Here is a 16,384-nt window from a genome sequence, read left to right on the forward strand (position 1 = left end):
ACAGGAAGCAAAGAGTAGGAGTAAATGGGTACTTTTCGGAATGGCAGGCAGTGACTAGTGGGGTACCGCAGGGTTCTGTGCTGGGGCCCCAGCTGTTTACATTATACATTAATGATTTAGACGAAGGGATTAAATGTAGTATCTCCAAATTTGCGGATGACACTAAGTTGGGTGGCAGTGTGAGCTGCGAGGAGGACGCTATGAGGCTACAGAGTGACTTGGATAGGTTAGGTGAGTGGGCAAATGCGTGGCAGATGAAGTATAATGTGGATAAATGTGAGGTTATCCACTTTGGTGGTAAAAACAGAGAGACAGACTATTATCTGAATGGTGACAGATTAGGAAAAGGGAAGGTGCAACGAGACCTGGGTGTCATGGTACATCAGTCATTGAAGGTTGGCATGCAGGTACAGCAGGCGGTTAAGAAAGCAAATGGCATGTTGGCCTTCATAGCGAGGGGATTTGAGTACAGGGGCAGGGAGGTGTTGCTACAGTTGTACAGGGCCTTGGTGAGGCCACACCTGGAGTATTGTGTACAGTTTTGGTCTCCTAACTTGAGGAAGGACATACTTGCTGTTGAGGGAGTGCAGCGAAGATTCACCAGACTGATTCCTGGGATGGTGGGACTGACCTATCAAGAAAGACTGAATCAACTGGGCTTGTATTCACTGGAGTTCAGAAGAGTGAGAGGGGACCTCATAGAAACGTTTAAGATTCTGACGGGTTTGGACAGGTTGGATGCAGGAAGAATGTTCCCAATGTTGGGGAAGTCCAGAACCAGGGGTCACAGTCTAAGGATAAGGGGTAAGCCATTTAGGACCGAGATAAGGAGAAACTTCTTCACCCAGAGAGTGGTGAACCTGTGGAATTCTCTACCACAGGAAGTAGTTGAGGCCAATTCACTAAATATATTCAAAAGGGAGTTAGATGAAGTACTTACTACTCGGGGGATCAAGGGGTATGGCGTGAAAGCAGGAAGTGGGTACTGAAGTTTCATGTTCAGCCATGAACTCGTTGAATGGCGGTGCAGGCTAGAAGGGCTGAATGGCCTGCTCCTGCACCTATTTTCTATGTTTCTATGTTTTTAACAGATACACAACTTCACTCCCTCCGCAAAGTCAAAGTGAAAACTATTTACAAGGTGAGACGGTCGGGAGCCTTTCTTTCCCTGGTGGACCGCCTCGATACAAATGTCTGTTCTGGTCTGTTGGCTGTGTCCTCGCTGGGCTGGCGTGTTGTTGGCCCTGCAGGGCTGCTAGGTGAGCCCGGCCTTGCTGGGCTGTTGGGCGTGATGGGTTTGATTTCCTGGTCCGGGGTGGTGTTGTTGATCCTTTGGGTGTGTATTGTGGGCTCGAAAAAGATGGTGTCTGCTGTGGGTTGATCAGGGCAGTCTGTGAACCGCAGCCTCGTTTGGTCCAGGTGCTTTCTGCAAATTTGTCCATTGTCTAGTTTGACTACAAACAACCAGCTCCCTTCTTTAGCTATCACCGTGCCCGCGATCCACTTGGGACCATGTCCATAGTTTAGCACATACACAGGGTCATTCAGATCAATTTCCTGTGACACAGCGGCGCGACCATCGTTTACATTTTGTTGCTGCCGCCTGCTCTCTACCTGATCATGCAGGTTGGGGTGAACCAGCGAGAGTCTGGTTTTAAATGTCCTTTTCATGAGTAGCTCAGCCGGGGGCACCCCTGTAAGCGAGTGGGGTCTCGTGCGGTAGCTGAGCAGTACTCAGGACAAGCAGGTTTGGAGTGAGCCTTCTGTGACTCGTTTAAGGCTCTGATGATTGTTTATACTTCCCGCTCTGCCTGCCCATTGGAGGCTGGTTTAAACGGGGCCCGAGGTGACATGTTTGATCCCATTGCGGGTCATGAATTCTTTCAATTCGGCACTGGTGAAACATGGCCCGTTGTCACTGACCAGTATGTCAGGCAGGCCGTGGGTGGCAAACATGGCCCTCAGGCTTTCAATGGTGGCGGTGGCGGTGCTTCCCGACATTATTTCACATTCAATCCATTTTGCAAAAGCATCCACCACCACCAGGAACATTTTACCGAGAAACGGGCCCACATAGAGTACATGGATCCTTGACCATAGTCTGGAGGGCCAGGACCACAAACTTAGTGGTGCCTCTCTGGGCGTGTTGCTCAACTGAGCACACACGCTGCATTGCCGTACACAGGACTCGAAGTCAGAGTCGATACCGGGCCACCACATGTGGGATCTGGCTATCGCTTTCATCATTACTATACCCGGGTGTGTGCTGTGGAGATCCGAGATGAACGTCTCCCTGCCCTTTTTGGGTAGCACTATGCGGTTACCCCACAACAGGCAGTCTGCCTGAATGGACAGCTCATCCTTTCGCCGTTGGAACGGCTTGATTAGCTCATGCATTTCAACGGGAATGCTGGCCCAGCTCCCATGCAGTACACAGTTTTTTACTAGGGACAGCAGAAGATCTTGGTTGGTCCAAGTCCTAATCTGGCGGGCCGTGACAGGTGATTTATCATTTTCAAACGCTTCCATGACCATCAACAAGTCTGCGGGCTGCGCCACCATCAACAAGTTTGCAGGCTGCGCCATTTCCACCCCTGTGGTGGGCAATGGTAGCCGACTGAGAGCATCCGCACAGTTCTCGGTGCCTGGCCTGTGGCGGATGGTATAGTTATATGCTGATTGCGCAAGTGCCCACCTTTGTATGCGGGCTGAGGCATTCGTATTTATCCCCTTGTTTTCAGTGAACAGGGATATGAGGGGCTTGTGATCGGTTTCCAGCTCAAATTTGAGGCCAAACAGGTACTGATGCCTTTTCTTTACCTCGAACACACACGCTAATGCCTCTTTTTCAATCATGCTGTAGGCCCTCTCGGCCTTAGACAAGCTCCTGGAAGCATAGGCGACAGGTTGCAACTTCCCCGCAACTTTAGCTTGTTGTAATACACACCCGACTCCGTATGACGACGCATCACATGCTAGCACGAGTCTTTTACACAGGTTATACAATACAAACAGCTTATTGGAGCATAAAATGTTTCTGGCTTTCTAAAAAGCTATTACTTGTTTTTTTTTCCCATACCCAGTTCTCACCTTTGCGCAATAACACATGTAGGGGCTCTAAAAAAGTGCTTAACCCCGGTAGGAAGTCACCAAAATAGTTGAGGAGTCCCAGGAACAACCGCAGCTCCATGACGTTGTGTGGCCTGGGTGCATTCCTGATAGCCTCTGTCTTGGTGTCTGTGGGCCGAATGCCGTCCGCCGCGATCTTTCGCCCCAAAAACTCCACTTCTGTTGCCATGAAGATGCATTTCGACCTCTTCAGCCGCAGCCCTACGTGATCCAGTCACTGGAGGACCTCCTCAAGGTTTTGTAGTTGTTCGACGGTGTCCCGACCCGTGACCAATATGTCGTCCTGAAAAACTACCGTGCGTAGTACCGACTTGAGTAGGCTCTCCATGTTTCTCTGGAAGATCGCTGCAGCCGACCGAATTCCAAACATGCATCTGTTGTAGATAAACAGTCCGTTGTGCATGTTGATGCAGGTGAGGCTTTTCGAAGACTCCTTCAGCTCCTGCGTCATGTAGGCCGAAGTCAGGTCGAGCTTGGTAAACTTCTTGCCTCCTGCCAGCGTCGCAATAGGTCATCTGCCTTAGGTAGTGGGTATTGGTTCTGTAGCAAGAAACGATTAATAGTTACTTTATAATCGCTGCAAATCCTGACCGTGCCATTACTTTTGAGGACTGGAACAATCGGGCTGGCCCACTCGCTGAATTACACTGGGGAGATGATGCCCTCACGTTGCAGCATGTCCAGCTTGATTTCCACTCTCTCCCTCATCGTGTGAGGTACTGCTTGCGCCTTGTGGTGAATGGGTCATGCCTCTGGGACCAAGTGGATCCGCACCTTCGCCCCGGAACAGTTTCCATCGCCTGGCTCAAAAAGGGAAGGAAATTTGTAAAGAACCTGGATACATGCCTCATCGACATGTGATAGTGCTCAGATGTCATCCCAGTTCCAGCGGATTTTGCCCAGCCAGCTCCTTCCAAGCAGTGTGGGGCCATCGCCGGGACAATCCAGAGCGGCAGTTCATGCACCATGCCCTCGTAGGTGACCTTGACCATGGTGCTGCCCAGGACAGTGATAAGCTCTTTGGTGTACGTTCTCAGTTTCATGTGGATGGAGCTCAGGGCTGGTCTGAGTGCCTTGTTGCACCACAGTCTCTCAAACATCTTTTTACTCATGATGGTTTGGCTAGCGCCAGTGTCCAGTTCCATGGCTACAGGTCAGCCATTCAATTTTACATTTAGCATTATAGGTGGACATTTCGTCGAAAACGTGTGCAACCCGTGTACTTCAGCATCTGCCTCCTCTTTCTGAGGCTCGAAATTGCTTTGACCTACCATGGACCGATCTTCCTCTGCCACGTGGTGGTTAGCAGGTTTTGCAGAGCTTGCAGCTCATCTGCAAGCTCGTTGAAGGTGCCCCATTGTTCCACAGCTCTTGCAAACATACCCTTTGAAGCAGCATGAATAGGCTGATTGGAAGCCTCCACAACGCCAACAAGGTGTGAATTGCCTTGCATTCATCCTTTGTTGGGGACTCTGAGTCATCTGGGTCACCTGAGGCCTGCTGGCAGTTGCAGACTCGTGGGTTCTGCCCTGTACATTTCTGCTCACAAACACAGTTCCAGTTAATTTATGAACATTGCTAGCACTTGTGTGCTGAGAGATTTGTTTGGTGTTATCACTGGTGGACATAAACGCCTGTGCTATCGCAATGGCCTTACTGAGGGTCGGTGTCTCTACAGTCAAAAGTTTTTGTAGGATGGTCTCGTGGCCAATGCCCAGCATAAAAAAGTCTCTGAGCATTTGCTCCAGGTAGCCATCAAACTCACATTGTCCTGCACGTTGCCTTAGCTCAGCGACAAAAGGGAAGGTGGCTCAACCGTGGCTATCAGGGGAAATCAGGGATAGTATTAAAGCCAAGGAAGTGGCATACAAATTGGCCAGAAATAACAGCGAACCCGGGGACTGGGAGAAATTTAGAACGCAGCAGAGGAGGACAAAGGGTTTGATTAGGGCAGGGAAAATAGAGTACGAGAGGAAGCTTGCAGGGAACATTAAGACGGACTGCAAAAGCTTCTATAGATATGTAAAGAGAAAAAGGTTAGTAAAGACAAACGTAGGTCCCCTGCAGTCAGAATCAGTAGAAGTCATAACTGGGAACAAAGAAATGGCAGACCAATTGAACAAGTACTTTGGTTCAGTATTCACTAAGGAGGACACAAACAACCTTTCGGATATAAAAGGGGTCAGAGGGTCTAGTAAGAAGGAGGAACTGAAGGAAATCCTCATTAGTCAGGAAATTGTGTTGGGGAAATTGATGGGATTGAAGGCCGATAAATCCCCAGGGCCTGATGGTCTGCATCCCAGAGTACTTAACGAGGTGGCCTTGGAAATAGCGGATGCATTGACAGTCATTTTCCAACATTCCATAGACTCTGGATCAGTTCCTATGGAGTGGAGGGTAGCCAATGTAACCCCACTTTTTAAAACAGGAGGGAGAGAGAAAACGGGGAATTATAGCCTGACATCGGCAGTGGGTAAAATGATGGAATCAATTATTAAGGATGTCACAGCAGCACATTTGGAAAGAGGTGACATGATAGGTCCAAGTCAGCATGGATTTGTGAAAGGGAAATCATGCTTGACAAATCTTCTGGAATTTTTTGAGGATGTTTCCAGTAGAGTGGACAAGGGAGAACCAGTTGATGTGGTGTATTTGGACTTTCAGAAGGCTTTCGACAAGGTCCCACACAAGAGATTAATGTGCAAAGTTAAAGCACATGGGATTGGGGGTAGTGTGCTGACGTGGATTGAGAAATGGTTGGCAGACAGGAAGCAAAGAGTAGGAGTAAATGGGTACTTTTCAGAATGGCAGGCAGTGACTAGTGGGGTACCGCAAGGATCTGTGCTGGGGCCCCAGCTGTTTACATTGTACATTAATGATCTAGATGAGGGGATTAAATGTAGTATCTCCAAATTTGCGGATGATACTAAGTTGGGTTGCAGTGTGAGCTGCAAGGAGGATGCTATGAGGCTGCAGAGTGACTTGGATAGGTTAGGTGAGTGGGCAAATGCATGGCAGATGAAGTATAATGTGGATAAATGTGAGGTTATCCACTTTGGTTGTAAAAACAGAGAGACAGACTATTATCTGAATGGTGACAGATTAGGAAAAGGGGAGGTGCAATGAGACCTGGGTGTCATGGTACATCAGTCATTGAAGATTGGCATGCAGGTACAGCAGGCGGTTAAGAAAGCAAATGGCATGTTGGCCTTCATAGTGAGGGGATTTGAGTACAGGGGCAGGGAGGTTTTATTACAGTTGTACAGGGCCTTGGTGAGGCCACACCTGGAGTATTGTGTACAGTTTTGGTCTCCTAACTTGAGGAAGGACATTCTTGCTATTGAGGGGGTGCAACGAAGGTTCACCAGACTGATTCCCGGGATGGCGGGACTGACATATCAAGAAAGACTGGATCAACTGGGCTTGTATTCACTGGAGTTCAGAATAATGAGAGGGGATCTCATAGAAACGTTTAAAATTCTGATGGGTTTAGACAGGTTAGATGCAGGAAGAATGTTCCCAATGTTGGGGAAGTCCAGAACCAGGGGTCACAGTCTAAGGATAAGGGGTAAGCCATTTAGGACCGAGATGAGGAGAAACTTCTCCACCCAGAGAGTGGTGAACCTGTGAAATTCTCTACCACAGAAAGTTGTTGAGGCCAATTCACTAAGTGTATTCAAAAAGGAGTTCGATGTAGTCCTTACTACTAGGGGGATCAAGGGGTATGGCGAGAAAGCAGGAATGGGGTACTGAAGTTGCATGTTCAGCCATGAACTCATTGAATGGTGGTGCAGGCTCGAAGGGCCGAATGGCCTACTCCTGTACCTATTTTCTATGTTTCTATGTTTCTAACAATGGACATACCCTGGTTTTTGAAAGGAAACAGCAAAGGACAACTGCATTGAATTCTCAGATTAAATACCTAAGCTATGAGTAAATTGCTACAAAATATGGAAACATTTACATTGGGAAAAAGGAGGCTATGAGGAGATCTTAAATTTTATTCAAAATTGCCCCAATAAAATAAGGGTCTTTTTTGACCGGCCAAAAACAAGCATAAACTCGGCGGTGCGTCTACGACACCCACCCAAAAAGACCATCAGAAGGCCAGGGCAGCTTGTTGGTTTCTGCACTGTTGGGAAGGGGAGCTGCTTAGGAGGTGGCGGGGGAAGGTGCGAATAAAGTGGCAACAGGCCACTGTAGTTCGGACCCTACAAATATTTCCCTCCAAAAACTTCCCAGGTTATTTTTGGAGTCGCCTCCAGTTGTCCCTTTTAGGACCAGTGGTTAGGCTGCTCAATGCCTGGCACAACTGGGACTAGCATGCACAGTGTATGCTCTGCCCATTTGTAGATGAAAATGGCAATAGGAGTCCTGCAACCAACGTGCCCTCTAATTTTGTTTTCGTGCACGGTCCCTTTAAGTTTGCAGTGTGGCCGCCATGCAGCTGCACATGCACGGTATCTTTTCCAGAGGCAACGGCTGGTGAGCGGCCTGCGTGGGAGCTCCCTCGCAATTGATGTGCGGCCGCTTAAGGGTGGGGACGTTGCCTATAACCATCGGAACCCGATCTGCATATTTAAACTACCTTCTGCCTCATGTGGATGGGTGCTGGATGCCCATTTAAGGCCCTGCCTGAAAAATGAATTAGATGGGCCTTGGGCATCAAAGTGGTGTCCAAGGTGCCCACTGGATTATCCTCTGAAAATCGCCCATTTTTCAGGCAAAGTACAGGCGAGCGGCAGTTGAAATCTCCTCCAATCACAAATCTACAACCAGGCGGTATTAACTCAGGCTCAGAGGAAGGAAGGTGAACAGAGAATTTGGATTTAACTATTTCACACAGGAGGCAAATATATGAAACAAAAGCAAAACACTGCGGATGCTGGAATCTGGAAGAGTCATCGACCCGAAACGTTAACTCTGCTTTCGCTCCACAGATGCTGCCTGACCCGCTGAGATTTCCAGCATTTTCTGTTTTTATATAAATATATGAAACAGACTGCCTGGGGAGGCTGTGGATGGTGTCAATAAATTGAAGAGGGAACTAGATAGATATTGGAAAATCCAGATCGAGTAGTGTATTGTGTTTTTCAAACTTTGGGTCTGTTTGGATGGACCGCAATGGTTCTATTTTCCTAGAGGCTAGAAATGATTGATTATGATATTAGTGTACAAATGTTTCTGCATTTTTTTAAACATCTTAACCCCTCAGTTAAAATAGCATAACAGTGACTGTCTTACAAAGACACTGAATGATGTGTTCTGAACTACATTTCCCAGCCCATTTGAATCATCCTGAGCAACTACTGAAGTCGGCAATTAGAATCTTTCAAATTCAACTACAGATATGTACCCCTTATTGCTTCTTCATGGAGTTCTCGTTCACTGCACTGCACTGGCCAATATAATTTGATTCCACATTTACAGTCCTGAGGCATGGACTCCAGCCTAGTCAATAGTTTTAATGATGCAGCTTGCACTCATCTACACAAGATCAAAAACTGACCTGGTCCATTAGTCAGGGTTCCTCAATGTAAAAAGAGCAAAACATAAGAGGGCGCTACTTAGGAGTGGCAAGCTGCAAAAGACATACAGTATGTATTATTTATTTAATTCATAATAATATCCAAAAAATGTAGTTACAGTATTCATAAATCTACATGAGGTATCTTTGTGTTTAAATAATGAATACATGTTGTAAAAAAAATGTTATTAAGTAAAACTGTCATTTAAATATACCCCAAAATGGCCCCTATGCATTTTTTAAATATTCTGTTCTGATGACAGGTCATCCCTGAAGCGTTAACCTTTTCTCCTCTTTCAGATGCTAATTGACCAGCTGTGCATCTCCAGCATTTTCTGTTTTTATTTCATTTTTCATATATCTTTATTTTCTTAGAAACGAATGTTCCTCAAAACCCGTTTAATCTCACCCACTGAGATCACAAAAGAAATCCAAAATATGTTGCAAGCACTATTTTTTTTGAAAAAGTCTTTTAGATCTCCCGATGTGGATTTCAGTGATGTCACAATTGCTCCTCTGGAGTGTGAGGAGCACATAAATAAATAAATAAAAAGAATTGCTTTCAATTCAATTCAACAAAATCATTTTAACAGTTCAAAACAAAATGGCTTTAAGTTGCAATTTTTTTCTGAAGCTCATTTTGACAAAAACGATTTATTCTAACAACAGTACACAACAGTGGCAGTGTCTTTCAGGTTAAAATACTTGTCAACATTATGCAGGTCACCTCCACTGGTTCATACACGATTCTACTGCTCTTCACGCATGATCCTTTATGCAGAAGAATTCTTCTCTGATCAGGTACTGCTGTATGCCCTAGGTACAGATTTGCTTAGGTTTCCAAAAAGAAAGGCGGCAAGGATCTGAAAATGGTCTCTTGCATTAAGATTTACTGACATTTCATAAATTTTACTAACATCCTGGACCCATGGATGTCAGGAAAGCAATTTCCTATTTGGACGTAGTTCTTGCTGAGAATGTCAAAGAAAGGGTAATAAATTTTACTGAGGCTCGGGCCACTGGAAAATGTCTACAGAATTTCATGAAAAGTATATCTCCTGTCAACAGGAAATGTAGATGGATAAAACCCCCTTGATTTTGCCTGAGATCGAAGGCCCTTGATATGAACATTCTGGGCCGCAAAATACTGACGCTGTCAGATTCTCTGGGAGGGCTCCTAATTTACACGGTGCTGGTAGGCACCTGCGGCACTGCCTGCAACGTGCAGGTTGAAAATCCAGTCCGCTATACTCGCGGCCTTCTGCGAGAGGTGGACACCGGAGGGACTGGAGTGCATCATCACCCACGGCAATCAAATTTAAATTTGATTACTATTATTTAAAAGTTTAATTTGTTAAATTTGCCAGTTTTAGTGCCACCCCTCCATCCCTTTCAGCCAGTATAATTTGTGTTTTTTGTGCCCTCAAAAAAAAACCCAAAAAACAAGGGGGCACTTGTTTGCAAGTGTTTGGAGTGTCCACCCCCCCCCCCCCACCCCCCACTTAAGGCACTTGATTTAATTGTTTTCTACAAAAATAGTTGTGGAGCTCTTGCCCGTGTATGCTCATGACTTTCCACGAGAGGTGGGCACCGGAGGGACTGGAGTGCATCGTCACCCCTGGCAACCAAATTTTAATTTGACTGTTTAAAGTTTAAAGTTTAATTTGTTTAAATTGTCGGTTTTAGTGCCCCTTTAATAAGGGAGCATTTGATTTACATTTGTCTTACCGATACAACAAAAATAGTTATAGAGCTGTTGCACACCAAAATAGTTGTAGAGCTGCTGCATTGTGAGTTGCTTAGCATGTCACGTGATGTTTACAAGACTCAATAAAACCCCAGTCAGTTGAGTCTAGGTCATCCACGATGAGGTAAACTGGTGATGTGTAGTTGATTGTTAAACCTTTGTTAATAAACCAATAGTTATTCATAGCAATGTGTTGCTATGAATTCTTAAGCAAAGAACCCATGAAGCAAAAACATTACAGGTGGAACGGCCAGCATTTATTGCACATCCCTAGTTGCCCTTGAAAGACTTGCTAGGCCATTTCATAGGGCAATTAAGAGTCAACCACATTGCTGTGGATCTGGAGTCATGTATATGCCAGACCAGGTAAGGACAGCAGATTTCCTTCCCAAACGATATCAGTGAACCAGATGGGTTTTTACCACAATCCGGTAATTTCATGATCACCATTAATGATACTGGCTTTTTATTCCAGATTTTTTTAATTAACTGAATTCAAATTCCTCAGCTGCCGTGGTGGGATTTGAACTTGCATCTCTGGATTATTAGTCCAGTTAACATTACCACTATGCTACCGTTGCCTACAGACCTCACCTCAGCCTTCCATGTAAGAGGCCAATCCGATTTTTAAAAATGATTGCCCTTACTCTGCCTTGTCTGGTCTCACCCTTGGTGGGACCCACTTGTGCCCATTTAGAGGCCAACATGCCTCACTTCACTCAACAGTACCGACCTGCTGCAATACTTTGAGACCCTGCTGAGCTAGATAAGTAGGAAGTCCCAGCATAGGGTGTCTCCACCACCAGATCCACCCCCGGGGCCGCCTCCTGGCATGAGTGGCCTTGCAAAGAGTGGGTAGAAGTTCTGCCTATTACAAGGCCCACTGGGAAATTCTGGTAAGCTCTTTCGAAGAGCAATCCAGTTAGTCCCACTCTCCTGCTCTTTCCCCATAACCCTGCAATTTTTTTCTCTTGAAGTATTTATCCAATTCCCTTTTGAAGACTACTATTGAATCTCTATCCATCGTCCTATCAGGCAGTGCATTCCAAATCCTAACCACTCATTGCGTAAAAAAGTTTTTCCTCATGTTGCCTCTAGTTCTTTTGCCAATCACCTTAAATCTGTGCCCTCTGGTTATCGACCCTTCAGCCACTGGAAATAGTTCCTCTTTATTATTCTATCTAAACCATTCATTTAAACACCTCTATCAAACTAATTTGATTTTATAAAAATGTGTTCTTGGCACCTGGACTACACTAGCAAAGCTGTATTTATTGCCCATCCCTTATTCCCTCAGGGCATTAGTGTGGGACTGAAGTCACATGTAGGCCAGGCCAGCTATGAATGGTAGGCTCCCTTCCTGAAAGGACATGATTCGATTAGGTTTCCACAACAATCCGTAGTTCCTTTCTCATACTAGCCCACAAATTACCAAATGAATTTAATTATTTTCATAATTTGTCATGATGGCATTTGAACTCATAGCCTCCCAGGTTACTAGTCCAGTGCCATAATCATTAGGCTACCACGCTCTTAGGGACTGATTGTGTTGCATAAAAAAAAAATAAGGTGGCATATTTTCTTTGAATTTTGTCTTGAAAAATCTATGTAAAATTTTCAAAGTGGATTCCAGTTACTTATCACCCGATCATGGTTTAGGATCTGCTCCATTTTATATTCTATTTAGTTTCTTGAGGTTTATTACCGCTCCTCAAATCCAATACTCAAAACTCTAAGTGATAGGTTAAGGCGGACACAAACCTCAAGCAACTTATGTAAATCAGATCCTTCCAGCTTTGCTGTATCACTCACCACTGTAAGTTTATCACTCACCGCTGTAAAGCCATCTAATGTGCATTGTTCTTGCCAACAAAGATGTATTTTTAAAAAAGGTATAAACTTTTTTCTTATTTTATTTTTTGCAGATCTTCTGCTTTGTGAACTTCAAAAGCTTTAAAGTGGACTTCCCAAAGAAAGCCTAATAGCTTAGTGTTGTGCAGTAGAAATGGGACTGGCCTTCTGTTGTCCAGGCCCTTTCTTTCCTCCTTTAAACCTACCTCTTTGACCAAGCTTTTGGTCACCTGACCTAATTTGTCTTTATGTGGCTCGATGTCAAATCTTTTGTCTTATAATACTCCTGTGAAGCACCTTGGGACAGTTTACGTTAAAGGCGCTATTTCAATACAAATTATTGTTGTTGAAATCACGGATAGCCACAGGCTTAAAATGGCGACGCCGTTTTACCCTATGCATTAATTTTAGTAGAAACATCTTGCATTGACTCATAGGTAAATGTAGTTCACATGTATATTTACTTAACATCTATCACCATTGGAAAGCATTCACAACAATCAAAAATAACTCGCACATTCTGCTTTTTCTATTAAGATACGACTAACCCCCAACAGGTTAATGCACACATGAATAGGTGAACGAATATGAATATTGAGATCACATGGCCAACGAGTGTCTATTAATTTACTCATCAGAAATGCAGTTAGTCGCATCTTAATTCCCAATTCGCCGTATGTCGATAGTGGCTAAAGTATTAGATAACACTGCTTTAGCAACATTGCAATTGGTGTAAACAGAACAGATGCAAAATCAACCAGGTCGCCACACACTTCAAAAATATAATTAACTTTCGATCCTTTTTAAACATGAATAATGTTACCCGAAACTTTTCCCCATATATTAACTTTATGCCCAATGCTCCATTAACAATCTGTAATGTGTCCTCTGGTTATTTTATTTAAGGACTATCAGTTAAGACAAGTTCAATGAAATAAAACGAAGAGAGAAAAATAATATTTATAAAACATTGTTTTGTAACTCTACCCCGAGATATCTCTGATTTAATTTTCCATTGGTGAAAACGTTCACATATTATCGGCGAAAAACGATTAAAACTCAACCGAAGGCAGAAAAAAGAAGATACTGCTTTTTAAATGGAAACCGGATTGCCGTTCTGTATAACGTTGTGATTTGGTGAGCTGGAGAAGCGCCGGCCTGAAATGAGAGACGGGCTTCAGCCTGCGGCTATTCTGAGCTTGTGACAGCTGTACCCTGCAGAAAGCGGCTCTCTCAGGCCAAAGGAATGTGCCCTTTGCTGGGAATGACAGGTGACACCACTCAGTGACTCAGGCAATTTCAAACTTTAAAAAAAAACATTAGCATTAACTTAATAACAATAGTTCAAAAAGAAATCAAATTCCAGATCCTTTCATCATCCGTCGGCGATACAAAAGTGCTAGAAAACGTTTGAACGTAGACCGTACCTGGATACTGAACCTCGTCTTCTCAAATAAGCTGTAACCAAAAACGTCCCCAGTTCCGAAGTGACACGGAGGGATCCTCACACAGGGTCCTCGGCTGGAATGTGGAGATAAACTGGTGCCTGACAGACAAGTCACAGAGCAAGACTTGCAGCCAGCAAAAAATAACTTTTATATTTCTTTGCTTTGTCCTTTGTTTTGATTGTAGTGCACTTTATTATTACATAATGAACACGAATATATATTGTTTCCTTTTATTTTAACAATGTTTATATGGGAGCTGCTCAATTTACAGTTGGTGGCATCAGTGTTATTTTCGTCAGTGTTTCTGACTGATAAATAAATCACAGACTTAATGTTGTGATAGGCTCAGATTTGGGATTATAATGTAAGAAAAGCATGTCAATAATGCTTTGAAAACATGTGCTGCCTGTTTGACCTTCATGTATATATACTATTAAAACTAACATTTCAAAAAACCTGTAGTAAGTTATGAAGAAAACAACATAATTAATTTAACAAAACGAAGAAATACTGTAAAGATTAGGGCGACTAGCGGGTGAAATCATAGCATCATAGGCGGTCCCTCGAATGAGGATGACTTGCTTCCACATGGGTTCACAGGCGTTTCAATGAAGGACTCGATATTCCAGTCCTGAACTCCAATTGAGGGGGTGGCCTGTGCGTTTTTTAATGTGTGGTGACTGTTGCACACCAGGCACCACACGAGCTTGATAGAACTAGGACTTTATCCAGTGGCAAGGGTTAACCAGGATGACTGGAGGCCTGCTCTGCTGCATGGACCTAGTGTGCACACATATCGCAGTGTGGGCTGGCCCGTGCTGCCCCTGGGCTCTCGGCTCTTCTGGGCCCTGTACCCTAATTCACCGCACCTCTGCCACGATCTCTCGCCCCTCTTCCGCCATGATCTCTCGCCGCTCCTCCGCCACAAACATTCGCCACACCTCCGCCACGATCCCTCACCGTTCCTTCACCACAATCTCTTGCTGCTTCTCTGCCACAAAAATTCGCCACACCTTCGCCATGATCTCCCGCCACACCTCCGCAACAAACATTCGCAGAATCTCCGCCACGATCACCCATCAAATCTCAGCCACGATCCTTCATCGCTCCTCCACCCTGATCACTCGTCGCAAGTCCGCCACAACCTTCCCGCTCCTCTGCTGTACCAGGGCCCCGCCGATGCTCCAAACGGCGACCTGGGTCCTAATGACGTCACCCAGTCGCCCACCTCGAAGCCGTCGCATACTTGGAACGGCTCACGCTGGAAGCTGCAGTGGCACACTCTAGCTCTTTATAGCCCCGACCTGTGGAGATGTACAGTAGATGCAAGTGATGTATGACGGTATTTCTCATAAGTCAAAAAATACCTGAGGCAATGCACTGCCACCACTTATGTTGAAGGTTTTTTTTGATTGTGTGAGAACACAAGTGTATCACCTCTCATGAACTATAGCTCAGGACAGGCATTCAGCCATTCATAGGCTTGGGCTTCAAAGTCTACATTTAGATGGTAATTTCAATTGGGAGTTTTCACTCTCCCTTACCAGAAAGTAAACCGTTTCATAATTTCTGCTAGGATGGAAAATATGCACAGAAAGGATATTTGGATATGAATAGAGAGAGTTCTGACACTCAGCATCAAACACAAGAAACCAGTAGTCATTTAGTGTTTTGTCTCAGAATTTAATCTTCAATAAGAATAATAGCTAAAAAATCTATAACTTGAATGGAATTAAATTAAAGGCAGCCTTAGCTTGCCTTCTATGATAAAATAACATTTTAGTTTTCCAGATAACATCTAAACACCATTGGAGTATTTTTGTAATGGAATCCCTTGTATGTTCTGTTTCTTTTGTTGGCATGTTGATAGGCTCAGTCAACTGTCGACTGAATTCTTCCCAGTTAGCACCAGATAACCGTATAAGTCAATCCCCCATTGGGATGCTAGGTCCTAGCAAACAAGTTGTGGAAAGCTTACTAGTTTTCAATGGGTGAGTTTTAGTGTCAGTTCAAAACTCACCCGCTGCAGCCAAAAATAGGCCTGAGGTACTTTAACTCCCGGGCCTTATTATAATTCCCCCTCCCCCACCACTCTCAACAATGCCTTCCCCTCCATCATATCTTTCACCACCCAGCACAAGGCCACACTATACCATTGCTCATTCTCACTACAAAGACACACTCACCTCTTCCTTGTTCCCTTCACAGCATCCACTAGCAACATTCTCTTCTCACTTGCTATACTTTGTGCAGTCACCAACCTCTTTCATGTCTCCTTCCTCATTTCATATTCCACACATGTGCTTTCCAATCAACACCTCACCATCCTGAATCTATTAGCTACTTCTTACTCTCAGCATCGGCACAGCAAGCAGAAGCCCCACACATCAGCACTCTCCTTTGTAGGAGACACTAACTCTCATTCTCTCACTCTACAGGACAAGACAGTGCACAACACAAGGGAGAGGAGTAAGACTAGAGGGCCTCAAGGTGCTGTCGAAGCTGAAGCAGCAAGCACTGGAGATCCAATGGCTCCTCCAGAGCTGTCAAAATATGACATTTTGAGGCTGAGGGCTTCTTGAACAGACTTCTGCTTATTACTTTCACTCCTTCATGAACCTCTGAGAAATGTACAAACACACAGCTTTACTATATCAAGTTGCATCATGATGCCCATCATAT

At 44.7% G+C, this 16,384-nt stretch overlaps 1 protein-coding gene across 1 annotated transcript in view; it reads right to left on the minus strand.

The window, feature by feature from the left end:
* The window catches only part of dusp27 (dual specificity phosphatase 27), a 45,438-nt gene extending 31,969 nt beyond the window's left edge, over positions 1-13,469 (minus strand). Inside the window, 2 exon segments of the mRNA XM_070893587.1 lie at positions 8,639-8,710; positions 13,242-13,469. Of these exon segments, the coding sequence (XP_070749688.1) occupies positions 8,639-8,647 (9 nt within the window). The 5' untranslated portion in view covers positions 8,648-8,710; positions 13,242-13,469.
* Positions 13,470-16,384: the final 2,915 nt, after the last annotated feature.

This window comes from Pristiophorus japonicus, chromosome 11, assembly GCF_044704955.1.
Source record: "Pristiophorus japonicus isolate sPriJap1 chromosome 11, sPriJap1.hap1, whole genome shotgun sequence".
Taxonomy (NCBI): domain Eukaryota; kingdom Metazoa; phylum Chordata; class Chondrichthyes; family Pristiophoridae; genus Pristiophorus; species Pristiophorus japonicus.